Genomic DNA, 23,247 nt, shown 5'->3' with positions numbered 1-23,247 from the left:
GTGTCTTGTCTTGTTTTTTTATGTACACTGAGAGCATATGCACCTGTTGGAAGAAATGTCCTTCTGGGTTCAGCTCCAAGTAGGGAAAAAGACACTGGCGACATGGAGGCTGCTTGGAAAGATGGTTTTAATGGGGACAGGACCACATGGCTTGAGGCCTGAACAGAAAAAGTGATCACATGCTTCAATGTTGGGTGAAGAAGAAGAGAGAGCAAGAGGAAGCCCCTGTTCGGCCCCACCTGTTTCCTGTTCCTGTGTAAGAACTGTATTTTGATTGGCTGTCAGACTCCCACGGGGCCAAGTTTGATTTTCCAGATAACATGTGGTGAGTTTCTCTGGAAGGATAATCCTTTCTTTATTATGTAAAGTAGACTAGCTAGGCTTTAATGGCTCATTGACAAAAAGAAGGAGGGCTATTAAGAGTGAGTCTGTTTCCTGCCTAAAACATGCTTCTCCATTTCTGATCATGGAAATATGTACTGCCTTTTCAATATTTCCCAGGATATTTCATTTTTCTAGGAGAGGGCTGGGTGCTAATATCCTACACACCAAAGACAAATTTCTTGTGTTTCCAATCACACCTGGCCAATAAAGAATTCTATTCTATTCTACTCTATTCTATTCTATTCCTCTCATCCTCAATGTAACTTCCTCAACAGCAGAGTTGTTATACAGGCTTTCTCCAGTATGGCTGGAGTTAAGTATGGCATCCAACTTTCAATATTAATGAGTTACAGTATCAAAATATGAAACCATTCATTTTTTAAAATTCACAATGGGGGAAAACTGGATCGCACTGACATTCGAGTTTTCATGGGAAACGGTGTTTTCGCTCCCTCGCGATTTCAAAAGGGCAGCAAAACCAACGCCTTCATTTTTCACTTGACAAGCGCTACCATGAGTCGTCTTTTTTTTTCTTTGTACGAGCAACTCGGCCTCAGCCATGACAGCGGAATAACAAGGTGCATGGCGGTACTGCAACGCAACCGCTGCTGTTTCGGAGGCGAAGGCCCAACGAGACGTCTTCCGAAACCGCGGTGAACGGGGTCAAAAGCCTGCCCCATCCAGGCCAAGAGAGAAAGCGACTTTAACAAATGCGGCCTTATTAACCCGCAGTTTGGAAGGTGTCAATCAAACCGAGCGTGAAAGAGTCGGAAAAAGAGCCGAGAGAGCTTTGAACGAAAAGCCCGCTTTGCTTCGGGCTCCTCCTTATGTGACTCACCGGAACCACGTGGGTTCCATTAAGTGAGGCCGGGCAAAAAGGAAGGCGATCCGGCCGGTGGTGGTGGTGGTGGTAGTGGGGAGAAAGAGATGGAGGCGCTGACTGGGGGTAGCGTGGCGGCGTCTCTTCCATGCGCGCCCTTGACGCCGGAGGAATTGTCCGGGCAGCGGAATTCTCCGAGAGCAAAGCCGAATCTCGCCAGGTCAGGCGGGGCGCGGGGCGGATGGGAGCGCCGCCATAAGCAGAGCGTGAGAAAAAATAAAACACGCCCGGGAATCTGCGCCGCGAAGGGGGAAAGGGCTTGCAGGCGCCGTGGAGCTTCTTGGGGTGGGTGGGGTGGGGAGGGGACCGCCCTTTTACGGCTGGCACATTTCCCGGGCCCCGAGCCACAGATGCCGAGCTGTTTGCTTTCATTGACGTGACGCGGTCCCCGGAATAGACGTATCCTTCCGAGGTCGGTAAAACGAGGACCCAGATTTTTGGAGGGCAATAGGCTGACTCTGTAAACCGCTTAGAGAGGGGTGTGAAGCGGTATATAAGTCTAAGTGCTATTACTATATTCGCCTCCCCTCCCCTCTCGTCCCCACGGGAGGATGGGGACCCGACGCGGGACCTTCTGTCGCTGGCAAAATAGGGAGACTAGAAATGAAGAAAATAAAAATCCGGCGCAATTTGGAGGCAGAAAAGGAGGGCTGCCTTGCCGAAGGTCCCCGGTTTGAATTGAATCGACTCAGAATAGAGTTGGAAGGGACCTTGGAGGTCATCTAGTCCAGAGATCCTATACCATTTCAGACAAGTGGCTGCACAGTCTCTTTGGCTCTAAGCAAAGTTGGTGGTAGGATCCTTCCTTGAAAGCTTGCAGAGCTCTGAGCGTTGAGCAGCTCTTCTTCGAGTCCCATTTGTGACTTCATGCAGACCTCCCACATTGGTTTTCGTGGCAACAGGACGGAAATGACTTACTCTTGACCCTTTTAGGGAGATAGGTTTGCTTTCCAAGTCGCGTTAGGCCCTTGAAATTTTCTGGTGGCTTCCGGTCTGAGTGACCAACTAAACCTTAAATCTTGTCTAGTTTTTCAGAAACTTAACTAAGGTTAGCTCGATAGTGTTAAGCTAGCTGAAAGGGTAATGAATTCAGCTGAAATATTTTTGTTAAATTTGGTCCTGGGGGGTCAATAGAATAGAATGGGTCAGGAGGAGAAAGAAGAGAAGAAAGAATAGAAAAAGAGAGAAAAGAAAAAGTAGTAGAAAATAGAATATTTGGCCAAGTGTGATTAGACACACAAGGAATTCGTCTCTGGTGCAGGAGCTCTAACATGTAAAGCAACAGAGTAGTAAGAATCATAATAGTATCAATGAGGGAATAATAAAGAAGCTAAGAAGGATACTAATAATACAGCCATAGAACATGTCTACTTAGATACATATATATAGATATGGCAGTATGGGAGAATTGTCCCTGTGTCTAGTTGTATTTGCATCCAATGCCCTGCAGTTGCCTCCCAAGGGGAGGAGTTGAAACAGTTTGTGTCCAGGATGTGAGGGGGCTGTAGATACACAGCCCTCCTTCTGAACCATATACAGGTGGTCTATGGAAGGCAGGCTGGTTGTAGTTGTTTTTTTCTCCAGTCTTAACTATCTGCTAGAATCTGTACCTGTCCTGTTTGATTGCTATACCAAATTAGACAGTTACAGAAGTAAAAATGACAGACTCAATAATTCCTATGTAGAACTGTATTAATAGAGCCTGGGGCAGCCTGAATTTCCTGAGTTGGTGCAGGAAGAACATTCTTGTACCTTTTTTTAAATGATGTTTCTAATGTTAGTGTCCATTTCAAATTGGAGAGATTTGTAATGGACACATTATGGAATACAAAAACTTGAAGGATGCTACTGCTGATATTGTACTACCTGCCTGATACAGTAAGAGGTGGTAGAATAGAAGGGCTCCTAAAATCCACTCTCATCTCTACAGTTTTAAGCATGTTAAGCACTAGATTGTTCTAGCTGCAACAGAGGGCCAGTTGTTCAACTAACCATCTATATTCAGATTAATCACTGTCTGAAATGAAACCAATGACTGTTGTATCATCTGCAAATTTCGGTTGAGGGTGAATAGGCAATCCTTTTTGCACGTGAAACTTTCTTTTTATTCTCTGGGGAATAGCTAATGGATATCTTCATGCAAGGTACATGCAGCTTCCATGCATGGTATTCCATGGCTGAATGCATTTTTCTCCTGAATTATCCAAATGCTTTAAAGATATCAGAGCATCTTTTCATATATGGGCATAAGTGCCTCAGCTGAACAGATCCAAGGTTGAGAACCCGTGAAACAGCCATTTTGTTTATGACTAAATCATTAAAAAATACTTTAAAATAATTGTTCATAAACTAATTGGGAAAAAACAAAGTTGTTGTGAAAACGAAAGTGTACCCTGTACTTACAACCATTAGGAACAATTTAATATGCTTGTTTTTAAAATAAATAAATAAATAAATAGGGATTAAAAAGCTAAATAAACAATGGTTGAAGGAAAACGGTGGCTGTTTCTTAGGGAAAAAAGTTTTGTCCTTTCCCTGTGCCTGTGGAATTGCTTTGTGGAATTGCTTTGTGCAACTTGCTAGAGGAGTACCATCACTGGATTTGAAATTTACTTTTAAATAACCATGCACAGAATTTAATGCATGATTAAGCACAGCTAGTGTGACTGCATTAAAAAGTTGTTTAAAATTAAAAATTAATAGAATTCAAAGCAAATTCAATGTTTTAAAAAAATGTCTTAGGAAATACGGTTTCTATTCCTGATGGATCTATTTCCAGTGTTGATAACAGAAAGTCATCTATTATATAGTATAGACACAAATGTGTGCCTTCCACATTGCAGGTCTCTGAACAAGAATGGGCGGTTCAAAAAATGTGATAAATTGTCTTTGTACATTACAGCTAATTTGCACTTTCTCTTCTCATACGTCTGGGACCATATCCAAATGCAGCTGATATTTACTAAGCTAAATGACAAATAAGATGACATTCCTTCCTATTTTTCCAATGTATAGATTTGTATGAATAAAGTTATCACAGAAGCATATTTATATTTTCTGGGTTCTAATCACTAAATATCATGAATGAAAAATAGAGCAAGGTATTTGCAAAAGAAAAATTAGTAATTTCTTACACATTTTCTTACATATTCATAATCATTTGTTGAACAGCTTGGAGGAAATTATTGCAGCCAAACCAAACAAAACACCGATTCAGCTGTTGCTTGAATATGGCACAAAAGCTCACCTTAATCCTGAATATGAATTTGAAAAAGCTGAGGGAGAAGTACACATGCCCGTTTTCACCTATAAAGTCACCATAGGTGACATCGTTGCATCAGGTTTGTGAACATGTTGTAATGTATTAAAATGCCTTTCTTTAATTCATTGCATGTAATATTTGTTTCTTTGAAAAAGAATGAAGTGTTTCTTTTGTTTAGTATATTGCCCTCCACATAACTTGTGGCTCCCAGTGAGTCCGAAATAACAGATGCTACTGAATTTCAGCCATGGAATTTGTCAGTTTGTTGCAAAAAATAAATCTAGAAGCACCCACAGATAACTGATGCAGCAGGATTCATTAGCTTCTTTATATACATAAGACTATATGAATAAATGTACAATACCATCAGATGGTTCTTCCTAGTAAACACAAGGCAGAAGAGTTTCAAGCAAACACAAGCAGTTAGTTTCATTTTAGCAGACAAGCCCAGACAGACTGCTAGTTTTACTTCTCAGAGCAGCAGACTACTTTCTTCTTAAGTTTCTGTTTCAATTCTCTGCACAGACTCAGATCTGTTTAAGCTCCCATTGGCTGATTTAGTTGCTATGTCCATTCATTGGCTGACCTTGTTCCCATATCTCACCCAGTCATTAATATTCTAACAGAGTTGCCCTTGCTGGCTGGAATTAGTAAAAGTTGTGCTTTAGCAAAATTTAAAGAGCCACATGTTGTGCAGCCATGAAAGCAAATAGAATGGTTCAGGATTAGGGTATCAAAATGGGTGGGGGTTTATACAGTGTTTATATTGCATCATTTTTGTTGGGGAAAAAATAACGTTACCATTCTCTTTGTTCTTAAGGAAGTAGATAACATTTATATGGAAAAAACCAGGGTAGAAAATAAATGTTTAAATTTAGAGATAATGTTGGAGACAGGAATTGGACAGAGAAAATATGTCAGTATGGAGTAAAGAACGGATCTCACAACTTGGATATCTTTCCAAGGCTATGTCCCCCACCACCACCAAAAAAAAAAAACCTGTGTGAAAGGCAGTCATTTTAAAATTTAATGGAGTTCGATTTAGAGCAGCATTTCTCGGACTTTGGCAGTTTGAAGACGAGTGGACTTCAACTTCCAGAATTCCCTAGCCAGCCATGGCTGGCTGAAGAATTCTGGAAATTGAGGTCCATACATCTTCAAGTTGCTAAGGTCGAGACACCTGACTTTATTGAAGGTTTATCTCATCACCACTATCTTCTAGGCAGCAGCTAATGCTGTGCAATAGAGGGGCATTCTTCCCTCCCCCTGCGTTTATTTCCTTCTATTCTCTCTTCTTAGTTCAAACATTTCTCGTTGCTTTCCTCTTTCCGTTCTGTCCCCTTTAATTCAATTTCAGAGCCCAAAGGGCCAAGGTTTATCCTGATATCCTCTTATCCTTCCTAGCTTAATCACTTTTGATGTCACCTTAACGCTGATAAAACACTATATAGATACAAATTCTGTGTGGGTTTTTTTCTGAACCTTATTATATACTGTCAAATGTAATTGGCTATTTTGTTCCTTTGGAAAAATCAAATTGCCCATATCTCTGGGTGATCAGGATAGCGAATTTACGTTTTAATATTTTGAAAAATGAATTTAATTCAGTGCATGATGATTGCTGACTATAAGCTTCTCTATTTTTCTTTCCCAGACAAAATACTAACAGCAAATTATTGTTTGAAATTCAGATGTTGAGATCTTTATTGTTACTCTGCTTTGAACAGAGAAATATCTTAATGTTTCTATTGCTTCAGGAGAGGGTTCCAGCAAAAAGATTGCAAAACACAGAGCTGCTGAAGCTGCACTGAATATTTTGAAAAGCAATCCAAATATCTGGTGAGTTTGATGTTGAGCATTGTGAGGCTAACTTGTTGAATTAACCTGTTCACCTGTGTTAAAAGTGGGAATTGCCTCCGGGGTCCCTGTTTCACCCTCTCTATCCTGCTCACTGGGTCCTTGATCTTCATATGTAATAGAGGAAGTTTATCAGGATGTTCTCACATTTTTATAAATAGTACTAGATATTGCTGAATAGGCTGGACAGTGTCATTTATTTTGAAACAAATATTGGAAGAAAAAATATTATGTAATAGTATCTCACCTATCTCTGTTGGGAGTGAGATGATCCACTGAAATCTTTTCTGGTATTTTAGATCTTGTCAGAATTTTTTTTAATCATATTTACGACTGTCTATCTTTTGAAAAGTTGATGAATTTTCATGAAAATGTGGTTAGGTATGAATAGGTGAGAATTTCATAATTTCTGTGAAATTTATTTTCATAATTAGTGTTGACTGAACCCAGTAGATAGCTATTATACTTTATCAAATATGCTTAGAAGAAGATATCAGAGAATGAAAGAAAGAAAAAGGCATCAGAAAGTTAAAGGTAATATTAAAGAGAATAGACTTATGACTCCAACATTGCTTACTTCAGATCTACTTATCAAAAAATGGGCGGGGGGTGGGGAATGGGATAACAGTTCCTGTGAAAAATCCAGTGCATTTGGCATTATAATATGTGTATAATAGTACCAGAAATAATTTCTAAAGTGTCCATTTTAAGTTTACTATGTTCATTTTAGTATTTCTATGCCAGACCATATAATCCCTGAACCTCTCAAGCAAGCACAGAATCAGACCAATCCGATTGGATCGTTGCAAGTGAGTTATGATGAACTTAACACTAATTTGTTATGTTATGTATTTATATCTTTGCTTTTAAGAAGTTAAAGGAATCCTAAATTATGGTTAAAAACAGGTTTACACCCCCCCTTTCTTTTTTTTCTGATGGCAGACTATTGTAGGTAGTGAGGAACAGGTTGTGTTAATGAGGAATGAGACTTCACATCACCCTCAGGAAAAGAAAGCAACTATAAAGAGAAGTTGGTGATAACAAAATAGGCAAAGAGGGGGGAAAAAGAAACTACTGATACAGGTAGTCCTTGGTTTACGATCCCAATTGGGACCAGTAAAGATGGTTGTTAAGTGAGTCACACCAAATTTGACATTTTTGCCACGGTTGTTAAGTGAATCAATGCAGTCGTTAAGCAAATCACTTTAGTCATTAAGCAAAATCGGCCCCTTTGGGGGTCGAACAACCCTTTCACAGGGGTCGCCTAAGACCATCTACCTCCACTGGTGTCGCCCATGCTCAGGAGAACGTCCTGAAGTGGCAGGTGCATGAAGAGTGCCGGGTGGCAAAGCAGCCTCCTCCCAGCTCCGGGCGCAACCTAGACGCCGCCCTGCCCGGTCTCCACGCTAGGGAAAGCCGAGGCGCTGAAGGGAGAGAGACGGGTTCTTCTGGGTGGCGGATCAGCCTCAGCTCCGACGGACGTCCGAAGCGAGCACGGTCGGCGGTGCTGCTTCAGCCCAACTGCCTGCACAGGGGCTCAAAGGTGCCTGGAGACCAGGAGACCGGCGGGGCAGTCGGGCCACCCGCTTCAGCTGGTGGGACGGGCTCTTGCTCAGGCAGGCGCATGCCAGGATTCAAGCCGCCTTGGGCCAGGATGCTGCCTTTGCTGCCCCTGCCACCGGTCCTATCCTAAACTGATCTCAAAGGCTTTTTGGGCCCCAGGAAGGGCTGGCAGGAGAGGCCGGAGGGGAGGACAGGCCCAGCCCACCCATTCCTTCCATCCCGAGGAATTCCACTCGGGACGGAAGCACAGTTCGATGTAGCTTAAGCCTCTGTTTAAAATCCCTTTCAAAGGGTAACTTCTTAATCTGTGTTTAAGAAAGAAAGAATGAAAAGAAAAGGAGGGAGGAATGGAAGGAAAAGAAAGAAAGAAGAAAAGGGAGGGAGGAATGAAAAGAAAGAAAGAAGAAAAGGGAGGGAGGAATGGAAAGAAAGAACGAAAGAAAACGGGGGGGGGACGGAAAGTAAAAAAAGCAAACATAATAAAGTGAAACTCATGTAAACTACGAACTGCTGCTGGAGGCAGGCAGGGATGTTGTTTTATCCTGGAAAATCACAGCCTGGCTGATCTCCCAAACTAAGACTGGCAGATTAATCACTATGCTTTAATTATGTTCAATTGGTAATAATAAAAATACATCCTGCATATCAGATATTTATATTACGATTCATAACAGTAGCAAAATTACAGTTATGAAGTAGCAACGAAAATAATGTTATGGTTGGGGGTCACCACAACATGAGGAACTGTATTAAAGGGTCGTGGCATTAGGAAGGTTGACAACCACTGATCTAAAGCGACACAATGAAGTTTTTATTCTATTCTGTTCTATTCCGGTTGCCAAGTACCCAATTTTGATGATTTTCATGGGGATGCTGTGATGGTCATACGTGCAAGGATCAGTTGTCAGGCATCTTATTTCAGTGCCATTGTAACTTTGAATGGTTACTAAGCAAATGGTTGTAAGTTGAGGACTGCCATACATTAGACCAGCGATGGCGAACCTTTTTTGGCTCGCGTGCCACAAGTAAGGGGAGCGCGGGGGGGGTCGTGTGCGGGCGTGCCGCACCCATAATGCAACGCGCCCCCAGTGCGCATGCGTGCACAACGCGCCCATTTTTGCATGATTTTTTCGCCTTCCCCAGGCTCCAGAGGCTTTATAGGAGCCTGGGGAGGGCGAAAAGAGCCCCCCCCCGCCCCCCCCCGGAGGCTTCAGGGAACGTCCGGAGGCTTCCCTGAAGCCTTCGGAACATTTAAAACCTCCCCGCCCCCCCCCCCCCCCGGAGGCTTCATGGAACGTCCAGAGGCTTCCCTTACTACATCGCAAGGATTAAGGCGAAAGGGGGTGGACGGGGAAAGCGAAGAGGGCTTTGCATGATTTTTTCGCCTTCCCCAGGCTCCAGAGGCTTTATAGGAGCCTGGGGAGGGCGAAAAGAGCCTCCCCCGCCCCCCCGGAGGCTTCAGGGAACGTCCGGAGGCTTCCCTGAAGCCTTCGGAACACTTAAAACCTCCCCCCCCCCCGGAGGCTTCATGGAACGTCCAGAGGCTTCCCTTACTACATCGCAAGGATTAAGGCGAAAGGGGGTGGACGGGGAAAGCGAAGAGGGCTTTGCATGATTTTTTCGCCTTCCCCAGGCTCCAGAGGCTTTATAGGAGCCTGGGGAGGGCGAAAAGAGCCCCCCCCGCCCCCTCCGGAGGCTTCAGGGAACGTCCGGAGGCTTCCCTGAAGCCTTCGGAACACTTAAAACCACCCTCCGAGCAACCCGGAAGTGACTTCCGGGTTGCTCGGATGGTCGTTTTAAGCGTTCTGAAGGCTTCAAGGAAGCCTCGGGACGGCCCCTGAACAGGCACGAGACGTGCGTCTCCATCGCCCGGGCCCGGATTGCCTCCGCTGCGCGGCGCCTCAGGCTTCACATCGCTGCCGCCGCCACCGCCGCTAGGACGGGCTCGGCGGAAGGGAAGTCCGTCAGGGTTCGGCCGCGCCGCCCTCGCCTCCTCCTCCTCTAGCCGCGCCATCGCAAGGATTAAGGCGAAAGGGGAAGGACGGGGAAAGCGAAGGGGGGGTTGTTGTCCTCCTTCTCCTCCTTTCCCCCTCCGGCTCGAACGTGGCGCCGGGGCCCGGCAGGCAGCGAACGAGTCAGAGCCTGCCGACTGGAGGAAGAGGGTGAGAGTCGGGTCCTGTGAACGGCGGCAGCAGCGGCGACAATAGTCGCAACTCGGCTGCCTGCCGCCTTTCCCCTCCTTTGTCTCCCAGCCGGGGCGGCCCGCCGCCGAGTTACGACTTTTGCCGCCGCTGCTGCCACTGTTCACAGGACCTGCCTCTTACCCTCTTCCTCCAGTCGGCAGGCTCCGACTCGTTCGCTGCCTGCCGGTGCCGCGTTCGAGCCAGAGGGGGAAAGGATGAGAAGGAGGACAACAAAACCCCCTTCGCTTTCCCCGTCCCCCCCGTTTCACCTTAATCCTTGCGATGTAGTAAGGGAAGCCTCCGGACGTTCCATGAAGCCTCCGGGGGGGAGGGCGGGGAGGTTTTAAGTGTTCCGAAGGCTTCAGGGAAGCCTCCGGACGTTCCATGAAGCCTCCGGGGGGGCGGGGGGGCTCTTTTCGCCCTCCCCAGGCTCCTATAAAGCCTCTGGAGCCTGGGGAGGGCGAAAAAATCATGCAAAGCCCTCTTCGCTTTCCCCCCCCCTTTCGCCTTAATCCTTGCGATGGCGCGGCTAGAGGAGGAGGAGGCGAGGGCGGCGCGGCCGAGGCCTGACGGACTTCCCTTCGGCCGAGCCCGTCCTAGTGGCGGTGGTAGCGGCGGCGGCAGCGATGTGAAGGCCGGGTGCAAGGACGCCGAGCCTGAGGCGCCGTGCGGCGGAGGCGATCCGGGCCCGGGCGATGGAGACGCACGTCTCGTGCCTGTTCAGGGGCCATCCCGAGGCTTCCCTGAAGCCTTCAGAGCGCTTAAAACGACCATCCGAGCAACCCGGAAGTCACTTCCGGGTTGCTCGGAGGGTGGTTTTAAGTGTTCCGAAGGCTTCAGGGAAGCCTCCGGACGTTCCCTGAATCCTCCGGAGGGGGCGGGGGAGGCTCTTTTCGCCCTCCCCAGGCTCCTATAAAGCCTCTGGAGCCTGGGGAAGGCGAAAAATAGCTTTTAAAAAGGTGAACTCAGCTGGCCAGCGCGCACATGCGCGCTGGCTAGCTGACAGGGCAGCGCCTCGTGTGCCCTGACAAATGGCTCCGCGTGGCACTTGTGGCACGTGTGCCATAGGTTCGCCATCACGGCATTAGACAAAGCTTTTCTACCAAAAACGGAAAGAAAAAAATTTTCTCTTTAAAGGATGATATAAAGGCCTTTTCTTTGTCAATGGGCCTTCTGTAGAAACATTAGAATGGAGCTGGAAGGGACCTTGGAGGTCTTCTAGTCTAACTCCCTACTCAAGCAGGAGACCCTATATTATTTCAGCTAGATGGTTGTCCAATATTTTCTTTAAAAACCTCTAGTGATGAAACACCTACAACTTCTCAAGGCAAGCTGTTCCACTGGTTAATTGTCCTCACTGTTAGGAAATTTCTCCTTAATTCCAGATTGCTTCGCTGCTTGATTAGTTTCTATCCATTGTTTCTTGTCCTGCCTTCTGGTGCTTTGGAAAATAAGTTGGCGCCTTCTTTTTTGTGGCAGCCCTTCAAATACTGGAATACTGCTCTCTTGTCACCCTAGTCCTTCTTTTTTCTAGGCTCACCATACCTAATTCCTGCAACCATTCTCCATGTTTTAGTCCCCAGGCATTTAATCATCTTAGTTGCTCTTCCCTGCACTTTTTCCAAATTCTCAACATCATCTTTGTAATGTGGTGACCAAAACTGGATGCAGTGTTCCAGGTGTGCTCTTATTAAGGATTTATAAAGAGGAATTAATACTTCATGTGATTTTGATTCTATTCCTCTGTTTATACAACCAATGATTATATTAGCTTATTGGGATGCTGCCGCACACTGCTGGCTCCTGTTTAAGTGATCATTCAGTAGAACTCCAAGGTCCCTCTCACAGTTACTGTTTTTGAGCCAGGTTTCGCCTAATCTGTATTTGTGCCTTTGGTTTTTCCCATCTAGTTGTAAAACTTTGCTTTTCTCCAAGTTTGTCCAAGATTGATTTATGTGTAAAAGTCCTCCATATTTTTATTTAATTCATATTAACAGTGTTGATGGAAAGCTTACAAATAGCCTACCACATCCTCCTGTTTTCTTTGTAACTGCAGTATTGATAAAGACCATTTTATCCCAGATTTTAGATGCATTTGGGAGCCAGGCAAAATGCATTTGATTGAAATTTTGATTTAACAGGCTGTGTAAAGTAAAGGAGTTTGTTAAATACAAATGCCTCTCTTTTTCTCTCTCACACTTTTTGCAAGTTGAATACAGGCTCTTAGGCCATGGAATCCCTTAATAATAAATAAATAAAAATACTTGGAATTCCTGATCTATCACCAGTAATAGAAAACTGGCTATATTTGAGTGGGCATTTTTTGCCCTTACTCTCTCACAGAACCCCAACAAGATATTGTGAAAGTTTAGGATGTACCCTAAGCGGTCTCATCCTCAGCCTTAGGAACTGTTGAAGGAACCTTTTGACGTCAATTGCTTTGTTACTAAAGAAGCGTTGATTTGGGCAAGAGCCAGGGCAGGAGAAATTGCCACGGCTGCCACTGCTGCAGCATATAACCACTGGCCTGCCTAGTTGATGTAGCATCTTCTGTTCTTCCCTCTTTTGGGAAGTCCATCACTTGCCCACCAAATCTTTCCAGCCCTCTTTTCTCAATTCAGTCCTGCCCAATCTTTCCAATGTATTGTCTCCCTCCCCCTTCCATGAATTCACACAAAATTTGTGCAAATCACATCAAATTTTCTTAGCACCTTTCTGCTCTCGCCTGGAACTCAGACATGCTTTTGTGCATAGTCTTAGGAAAAATTGTGCCCACTGTCTAGACCAGCAGCCTACAACCTTTTGGAAAACAGGGACCGATTCCGTGGAGCGTTTTTCCGTGGACTGGAGGGCACATAGTTTCGTGTGCTGCCTGCATCCCACACATGGGCCTGCAGTTATTTGTGTGACACATTTCTGGCATGCCATGGCCTGGTGCCTATCCATGGACTGGGAGTTGGAGACCCCTGGTGTAAACTGCTTCCCCAAATAACAGAAGTCCACTATTTTAACCATTATGTTCAAAGTCAGTTAAACTGAGGTCTATTGAACAGAGGATTTACTGTAATGTTGTGGTTTGTTTCCTGTGCTGGAGAGGAAACCTCTGAAGTGCAAGATTTTTTTTTTAAAGCTGGATCTAAAACATTTTCTTTGTGCTTTTTCCCCCCTTCAAGGAACTGGCTATGAGGAAGCGTTGGAGATTACCTGAATATTCACTGGCCCAGGAGACTGGGCCACCTCATAAGAGAGAGTTTGCAATGACTTGCAGAATTGAGACATTTGTAGAAACAGGTACATCATTCTTTGTCAAAATGACTTTATTAAAAATGATGAAGAATTGGTTTTTTCTATTGTTTCAAACTTTCTCGTATTTATATAATTTTGTTTGATAAATAGCCTTGTCAGATATTTCACTTGGAAGCCTGGTTATGAAGGTTTTGAATTAAATGTACTTCTGGACACATAGCTGCACATACAGGCAGGGAGAAATAATGGTTATTATTTTTAGGCTTACCAGGAAGTTTTTATGCATAACAATGCCTGTACACTGGAAAGAGTAAGGTCTCTTGTCTATATTCTTGTGGAATATCCTAATTCATGATGATTATTTTTAGGCAAAATAGATAAAATTTAAAAAAAAACTAGTATCTGATCTATAGAATTACTTCTACTATGTTTTTGTCCCTTGGTCAATTGCATGTTTTGAAGCTGGAAGAAGAGGGGGGGGTTGAGGGAGGGATTGCAAGCACATGTTTCCTATTATATAAAATGCCACTGAGTCAAGAAACTAGAAGTAAGTCTCCTTCTCTCCTCTTACCTAGGAAAAATTTAATTGGTCTAATAAATAAAACCAGGGCACTTGTTCAATTTCATCGGTCGCATTTCAGTACAATAGAACATCAAAACACTGATATGTTACGTTGTAAACTGGATTATTTTCTCTCTTTCTCGTATTTTGAAAGGTGTGGCTGCTTGATAAAAGTAATTTAAAATTATAGCATATTGATGGAGGAGGGAAGTTTTCATAACACTCTTAGAGAGCTTTTATTTATGTTATCGTGTTTCCCCAAAAATAAGACAGGGTCTTATTTTCTTTTGACTCCCAAAATAAACGCTTGGCCTTATTTTGGGGGAGGTCTTATTATTTTTAAGGTGGAGGAGGCGGTGAGTGTGGTGACCTCATGGCTGCTGCTGTGTTGCAATATTTTTGGGCATGCGCTTAAAAGCCCGATTAGGCTTATTATCCAGGGAGGTCTTATGCAGTGCATGTCTTATTTCCCTGTCCCCGTTTCTGCACTTAGTGCACAATGCTTATTCACTTCCTTCTCCCTGTAATCTAATCAGATAGGCAAGGTACCTATATCTTATTTCTATATATCCCACCAGATATTATCAGGAATATAGCAAAGTTCTGCTTGATCACCATTGCTCTCAAACAGATACTGGAGCTTATCACCATTTTGGTGAGAGATTATCCACAGCAGTTTAGCATTCCGTCATTAATTTGCCTTGCTGTTTTATATTGTGCAGCATATGATAGTTCTATTTTTCAGTTGGTCTCTGTTTCTAAGTCCATAAAACAGAGTAGAAATTAGGATTTGATACGTTTTATCTATGGATTGGTGCAATTCATCTGTGCAGAGTTTATTTCAAAACAGGAAAACCGATTATCCTTGTAACTTTTTTTATATGGTTGAATGGATGCAGTCAACTAAGTCTTTATATTTTATCAGTTGCACTTCCTGCTCCTTTTTCTGTAGAGATTTTACCTTCAAATTGCAACCAAGTGGTCCGCATGCTATGATAAGGCAGGTTCAAATGAAGCCTCAGCCAAGTTCAAACAAAGCCAGCAAGCATCTCTCTCTTCCTTACATACTTCCATACTATTTTGCATTCTCATCTATACAATGATTTGATGAATCAGTACTGACAGTAGCTGGAAGGGATATGAGAGGACAAGAATTCATGATTGATGCCTATTGCTAAAGTTAGTAAGTGCAGAACAAAATAGATACAAAGAGAATTTCAAATTTGTGGCTACAAAAAGGGATGTACGTGCCCCTTGTACATGTAATCCTATCTGATTCTGGAATGTAATTGTGCAATGTAATCCAAAATAGTTCTTTTGTCTATTTCAATAATTTTACCTTTTGTTCATTATCTAGGTATGGGAACATCTAAAAAATTAGCGAAGCGAAATGCTGCTGAGAAATTACTTGAAAAGTTCCACAATTTTTGTCAGGATAATATCACAATTTCTTTAGTAAGTAATTCATTAAATTTAATGGAAAATACCTGCTTCACCACTGAACTTTATTAATGTCTTCTTCATTCCTAATAATAATAATCTTCTGTCCCCATTTCTCTGTTCCTAATATGTAAAGGATGACATTTTTATACAAAATAGTTTGGGAATAACTTCTCCTGGTATTTTTAAAATGTATTTATTTTTTCCCCAAGTTTTTTTCCAACAGTGTTTATTACACTAGTATTGATTATAATGATTATGATAATAATAATAATAATAATAATAATAATAATAATAATAATAATAATAATAATAATGCTGCCAGCAATCCGTATCAGCCATCCGAGCCACTCAATGGTATTTGTAATACATTTTTAAATGTTCAGTTGACTGAGTTTTTGTTTAATGCATAAAAGTTTAATACTAATACTAATAATAGAACACCATAGGCATTGACACATTCACCAGTCAATTGCAGAAGGCAGCTTTTCTTGGAACAGCTTCCATCCTGTGACCATATCTGTAACATTGTCAAACATCCAGATTTGCCTATCCCAGGTCCTTGGTAAAGGACTCAATAAGTAGACAAAAATGTCAAACCCAGTCTGAATAATAATACTGTTGTTTACTTAATCATTCTAACATATCTCCCTTCTATCATTGATCCTTTCCTTATTTTTCCCTGTTTCTAACTCCTGTTTTTGTCAGCTAGCCATTGATAAAATAAGTCCTAGATCAAAAAGTATTCAGTTTCTTTTAGTTTCCTTCTTTTCCTTAATTGTTTTTGCCTATCCATTTCTGCTCATTCTAATATTTTTCTAATCGCATTTTCATCTATTGGGATCTCTTCACTTTTCCATTGTTTAATTTATTTCTGAGTAAGAAAGCATTGCGTTGAACCCTGCAGTTCCCTCCAAAAGCTAGGATTATTTGTAAATCAAGAGGTACAGCTCTATTCAGATAAAGCCTTCCTCCTGGCCCTCGGTTGGCAGGCTGAGGGCTGCACTACCAGTCGTACGCAGTGCTAGGACATAAAAAGAGGTATGGGCAGGAAAATGCATCCGTTTAAAAACTAATCGAACGCAAGTAATATAGCCGTTTCCCCATGCATTGAATAGTTTTCTTATGTTTGTTACAATGACAATTTGGTGACAATGTTTGGAGAGGATTGGAGGGATACAATCAAGTCTTCGGAGTTATAGTCACTGGAACTTCATTATAAACACTTGTGGGTCCTACTTTGTCTATTCTCTGGCAGCCGCTTTCTTGGTTTGGCTTCACTATCCAATAACTTTTTTATATGGGTGAATAGATGCAGTCAACAAAGTCTTTATATCCCTCCAATAATTACATAGGCAGCCAAATGACTACTCTCTATTAGCATTGAATTCTCCTGGCTAATATAACATTGGCATACACTAAATAAATGAATACTAATTACACTTGCAGTTCCTTTTCATCTTCTCAACAGAGATGAGGTTTTTTAATATATTGTAATAAACCTCACATATTCATTTGGTATCCATGGTGAACTGCATTTCTATTTGCTATAAATTACAGTACATATTATTTTAAATGCCACAGAAGGTTTGATCATCTGCAGTTCTTCTTCACATGATCAGAGGTTCAAGAATGCTGTTCCACTCTTGCATTTGGCTACCTTCTGGAAGCACTCGAGAAAGCAATGTTTTCTCTTTAGATGCTAGAAAAAAATGGCTGTTATCTTTACAATAGGTCTTCACCACTACCACCCAGTCGGTTGGAAATGCTAATTAAAACACAACTTGGTTTTTACTTTGTCCTGTTCTTTATTGCGTTTCTGAAAACGTAAGATGTTTTACTTTCAATATTCTCTTTCTACTTTCCCTCAATCTGCCATCAGCTGGAACTGATGAGTAGTCCCATACTACCATGAGAAAACTGTTTGGATTGGGCCCCTTCTTAGAATTATGCAGTGTTTTGAATTCAGTTCAGAAGGGGCACTACCAGGAATATGAATACAGTAGCACCTTCCACCACTCATTATCCCAGGAAAGGCAGAGTAAAAAAGTTTAAATCAAGGGTGGAACTGCACATTAAAGTGAAAACTTCTTTAAAAACACGTAGGTATCTTTCTTAAAAGTTAGACTATTTTATTAGGTTTGTATCCTATTTTCACTTTATCCTGTATCTCAGGATTAGAACTGCCAAACAGCAGAATATTCATCCATTAGCCAAACTGTCTCATTCAGGAAACAGACCATGAAAAAAGGCTATTAACTGTCCTAATGGGGATAAGCATGGTTACATTTTAATGTAAATCCAATGTGAACTGGTTCATTTGCAAGGAACTTTTAACCTATCATTACTACAGAATCCATGTATAAGGTTTCCCAGGCTTAGCATCTTTTAAGTGGCCTGCCAGGGTCCCTATTACTGAAAGATAAGAGTCTGCAGCCAGGATAAAAGATCAATTGGATATTAATTTACATATAGTACAATTGGTCTCTGTTCATAAATTATTTCAATTTAAATGACTAACAGTATTCGGAAGTCTCTGGAGACTGCAAGTCATGCATTTCTCTTCTTGGCCTCAACATGGACACAATAAAAGGATTGGCACATGAATGAAAATTATAATTACCATATTCAATAATAGCTTTGCCTAAATTCTGTTCTCTTTCCCTCAATCTGCCACCAGTTGGAGCTGATGAGTAGCCTCATAGTACCATGAGAAAACTGTAAGAACTGTTTGAATTGGCATCTTCTTAGAATTGTGCAGTGTTTTGAATTCAGTTCAGAAGGAGCACAACCAGGAATATGAATACAGCAGCACCTTCTACCACTCATTAAAGCCGCACATCTGTCTCCAGGATCACATGCAGTGAAAACTTTCCCTTTTTAGCCTAATGATCCTAGAACATAATTTGGCTGCTTTAAAGAGTTACAGACAGGTCCCGCCATTGCACTTCCATGTTTTCTAATTAAAACACAAAGTATTGCATCATAGATTCTCATCTCAGGATTTAAAAAAAATATTGATTACATGACTAAATACAAAGCAATATTAAAATGTGCAGCAAAATCTAAACACTCTTCATTTGTTTCAGGGAAAAGAACCAATGCATAATTTGGGATGCACCTGGGATAGCTTAAGGAACTCTTCTGGTGAAAAAATTACTATGTTGAAGATAAGCTCCCTCAGTATTCCCAATACAGACTATATTCAGCTACTTGGAGAAATAGCAGAGGAGCAAGGTTTTAATATAAAATATTTGAACATAGGTAAGACTTGGTGAACTATGTAGTATGCATCCTTCCCTTTATATTTCTTCTTCCAACACTGCTAGGGCAGAAAAAGTAGTTTCAGATGTTGTGTACTCGGCAATTAATTTTTAAAATTTGGTCTGAATACTTGTTCAAGTATGCCACAAGGAGAGAATCGGTTTCTATATTTTGGCTTTGTCTTTTAAGGCTCAGATATTGTTCTGTAGCTAGTTTGAAGAACATTACATTAGTTAATGTAATGTTTAAGAAGGTCATCATAAGAAAGGAGTATAGATAATAATTGAGTCTGTCATTGCTAGCACAGGATAAAAAGGAATGATTCGGAAACCCAATCCACAAGCTCTGAGAATGAACCTCCATCCTCTCAAAAAGAATAGTATCTACATCCATCTTCAGAATAAGACAACATCTATGATGACTTGGTGATCTGTTCAGAACATTTCGGAAGGCAAATTTGCCCATGTTTTTTGTTTGATAAAAATCATTATTTTCTACTTATCACCGCTTTTGTCTGTAATTTCAGAGGAGTTGAGTGTGAATGGACAATTCCAGAGCCTCGTAGAACTTTCAACCAATCCAATCATAGTTTGCCATGGGACTGGAATCTCCTGGAGCAACGCCCACAATGATTCGGCCCACAATGCGTTACAGTATTTAAAAATCATGGCTGGGAGGAAATAACCTTGAAATGGGAAAAAGAATGAACATGGGTATATATATATATATATATATATTATATATATATATATATGTTGTATCTGTACTGATAAATACAAATATTTAGGCATACCAGGGGTTGTAACACAAATACTATATATACATATATATGTATATAAAAAATGTTTCTGTCTTAAAATTGAACAATTTCCAAATCATTGAAGCTTTTTTTTAAAAGTCACATCACAACCTCTGCATTCATAATTGTATATTATAAAGAAAATGTAACTTAAACATATTATGATGTTTTTGTTTATTTATTTTGGGAAGCTAGAATCAGGAATCAGGAAAACCAAAAGCCTTGAGCAGGGGATGAGACACGCAACTCTGCAGCATTTGATGAATCGCAATCCTCAGTACCAAAATAGTCATTAGTCTGCGAGCAGCTGTTCCCCAAAAGCAGCCTCAAATCCATTGCGCTTTCTCAAATATTGTTTTGTACAGGGATGGGGAAGGCTGGCTTGAGGAAAACCTGCAGAAGAGTGCAATGTGTGTTGAGGGAAGGAGTTTGTTTCTTAAGAATGCCATGCATTGGGAGCAGGAAGTCCAGCTCATTTTTCTCCCTTATTTCTTAAAGCGTTGCCGTGTTTTTCCGAAAATAAGACAGGGTCTTATATTGTGTTGACCCCCAAAATAAGCACTTGGCCTTATTTTCAGGGAGGTCTTATTATTTTTGAGGTACAGGAGGCAGCAAGCGCGGTCACCTCATGGCTGCTGCTGTGTTGCAATATTTTCGGTGATGCCCCCATCACCGAAAATATTGGGGGGGGGGAGGGCTTATTTTAGCGCATGTGCTCAGAAGCCTGATTGGCTTATTAACCAGGAGTCTTATTTTCAGGGAAAGAGGGTAATATTTTGCCTTGCCAAAATGACTAGATATTTCACAGTGAAACCACAAAAAAACATAAACCATAACTTCATAGTAGTTTAAAATTGAAAATCCAACTCTGAATAAATCAACTCATTTCTTAAAAAATCAGATTGACATCCATATCCATAAAGCAACCCGGCATGCAAATAATTCAATCCCTCCAAGCCCAGTGAAACAAAACATCTCCAGGGTTTGCCTGAAGTAGTGTTGTCGTGATCCATTAGAAGACAAATCAACAAGCAAGGCCTGCATCCATTATCATTCCCCAGTGGCCCATAACAGGCAGATGGGGACACCAACTGGCCTGCGGTGACTTCAGTCAGTTGACTTTCTATTATGCCAAACCACCACCTGTACAGCCAAATTGAAACATCCAGCACTCCTCCAATTTGTCTCCAGAAAATACACTCCCATACAATCAGGGAAAGGGAAACTTCCCTATCCTTTGGTTTGTATATAATGAACTCACAGAAGCATTAAGTAGTCACAGGCAAGCCCTTCACTGCTATTATGACAGGTCATAGTCAGAGACAGACTATAAATTAGCACAGCAATGACCTTGGAGAGAAAATATGACCATTAGTAGAAAGTGAGGTCAACCCAGAAAAATAAAGTGTGACAAAGAGACTGATGACTTTTGACAGTCTTTGGTATAAAGGAGGGAAAAGGAAACACTGTCAGGCTTCCAAGTTTTTGTTATCCCGGTACAGTCTACTACAGCAACCATTTTAGTATTTCTTGTGGCTTTCCTGAACTGGCCTACCTTGAAGGGTTGACATAAAAAGTTGTAGCTTTTCTCTTCCCAGGCTGCAGTTTCTTCAAGCAGCTGATATCTTCCCCTTTCACTGGAGCTGTGGAGCAGTAGTACCAAATAAGCTCCTTAGTGAAGTTATTAAGACTCCCATCTGATTCTACCTGCGGTTCTGTCTGCATGGCAGCAGATAAGTTGTAATGTGTTATAATGACAAAGGAGGTAATAATAATGTGCATCAACTAGAATTAAGACATCACATTTTTCACATTGATAGTGTCTTTCCATTTCCAGCATTCCATCTTCCAGTCCTTCCCTCAATTCACATCTTCTGCCTTCCACTTTCTACACTTTGCTTTCTTTTGTACCTGTCAGTTGATGTTCCACACAATTAAGTTTCACCAGCTTTCCCAATTCTCTGCTTTTCCATTCTTTTGATGCACAAATCACATCTCTATTCCTCAACTCCTCAGGAACTGCCAGGATGAAAAACACCTATACCAAAAAACCTTAAGACCCCTCCAAAATGCCAAATATAAATCACTAGCTTGCAAAAATTGCCCAACAGTGGTAATATTTACCAAACTATCCTGTTGAACATCATTCATCTATTCACTTGTACACTTCATTATATGCAGCGTAATGGCAGCAAATACTTGCCTAAACCACACAATGAATTTCTATGACTAAGGGTGGACCCGAATCCAAGTCTCTAGTCCAGGTTTAACAATCACTGTATTGTTGTCTTGGATGTCAATTGAGCTTTAAATGTGTCCACTGAAATAATAAAAGTGATTTTAAAGGTTTGCAGTGATGGAGAATGGACATGCCTCCTATTATACAATTAGAGCAGCACACTAGATTACAATCATATTACACTGAGAAAAGAGCAATTGTGAATTATGACTTAAAGATATATTCTACTGGATGTTATGAAAAATTACCAATTTTTTTAAAAATAATTGCATATTTCAGTAGCCAGGAGCATGGCTTCTGATCTCTGCAGACTTAACTCCCTTGGAGTTACTTATGTAGGCTGGCATTTCTTTTAAGACTTCATGTCTCATGAACTACAAAACACTCGAACCTTTGTAGCAGAAGGCTGAATTGTACATAATAGCCATTATATATTTACTTTTTTGTGTTTAAATTTCTTCTCAATTGTGGCCTTTTAAAACTTATGTTTGAAGATTAATTTCACAGAAATGATACAATTTGTTATTACTGTTCTTTTTTTCATTAGATGTGTCATTCTTTAATAAATCATTTTGAACGATATAAGTTGTTTTTAATGTTTGAGAAAAATGTTCAATCAATAATGCAAGTAGAACCATAATTTACATTAAATGTGCCTTGTTCAACACTAGGTATGAATGCAGCATGTAAGCAGCTGTAATTTTTTTTATTTGTTGGGATTTTCAAAGTATTAATTGGTAGAATTCAATACAATGTCAGCATAATACAGTAGTATGTCTCATTGAGTTTGTAAGTCACAAATATGTACCATATCAACCATATTGAACGTAAATGAATATTTTCTAGTGTGAAAGAAATAGGTGGCCATAAGGTCAGTGGTGGGTTCCAGATCCCGTTCCAACCGGTACGGTTGGAACGGGCCCGGCATCACCCACATGGACGCGGGGAGCGCCATGCAGGTGCCGTATGTGCCATGCGTTAACCGCTAAAGGCTTAAAGGACAGGTAAGGAGCTCGGACCATTCTTATCCCATTAGCCATATTTTTAATCAACTGCCTGGTTGAATTCTTTGCAGCATTCTAATAGGTTAAATAAACATAGGTTCTAAAATCCCAGCTGTGTTATTTCCTTTGAAGTTAAAGCGAGCCAAGAAACTTAATTTGCCTTGTGTGAAAATTCTATAAATCACTGGTTAACCACATGCTTCATACATTTATATATTTCAAAGTTTGTCCCCAGCTTCCAAAGAACTGGATACTGTATGTTCCCAAACACATTTAATATAAATATAGATTTTACAATAGCAGAAAGAAACAAGGTGATTTTTTTGATGCTATACTAATATATATGCTGTCTTTAGTGCGCAGTAAAAACAAATCAATGGTAATCCTCTAATATTTTTAATCTACAATGCTGTAAGAATGTACAAAATATTGTTCTTGTGGCTTCCATTCTTACATTACATTATTTGGCTCTGAAGAGGTATAACTTTTGTGTGGAACACGTCTAGAACCAAACATATTCAGTAATTCCCAAGTATTTCTGAGGAATTAGCAAGCAGGCTGGTC

General features: G+C 41.3%; 1 protein-coding gene across 1 annotated transcript; it reads left to right on the top strand.

Annotated features, from left to right (window-relative positions):
• The first annotated feature begins 939 nt into the window (after window positions 1–939).
• PRKRA (protein activator of interferon induced protein kinase EIF2AK2) lies at window positions 940–23,106 on the top strand. Its single transcript, XM_081936518.1, has 8 exons — window positions 940–1,424; window positions 4,436–4,605; window positions 6,284–6,365; window positions 7,114–7,192; window positions 13,303–13,420; window positions 15,295–15,392; window positions 18,467–18,641; window positions 19,168–23,106. Exons 1-8 carry the CDS (start codon window positions 1,312–1,314, stop codon window positions 19,323–19,325), a joined length of 993 nt encoding a protein of 330 aa, XP_081792644.1. The 5' UTR covers window positions 940–1,311; the 3' UTR covers window positions 19,326–23,106.
• Window positions 23,107–23,247: the final 141 nt, after the last annotated feature.

The sequence above is a fragment of the Natrix helvetica genome, assembly GCF_964273705.1.
Source record: "Natrix helvetica genome assembly, chromosome: 1".
NCBI lineage: Eukaryota > Metazoa > Chordata > Lepidosauria > Squamata > Natricidae > Natrix > Natrix helvetica.
Note: the sequence above shows the minus strand (reverse complement) of the source record. Positions and strands in the feature narration are given on the sequence as shown.

Excerpts from the sequence above, each read along its gene's own strand:
- PRKRA (XM_081936518.1), top strand. The coding sequence starts at position 1,312 with ATGGAGGCGCTGACTGGGGGTAGCGTGGCGGCGTCTCTTCCATGCGCG. Across the intron at positions 4,606-6,283 it reads AGGTGACATCGTTGCATCAG|GAGAGGGTTCCAGCAAAAAG; the intron begins GTTTGTGAACAT and ends CTATTGCTTCAG. Across the intron at positions 15,393-18,466 it reads ATAATATCACAATTTCTTTA|GGAAAAGAACCAATGCATAA; the intron begins GTAAGTAATTCA and ends CATTTGTTTCAG.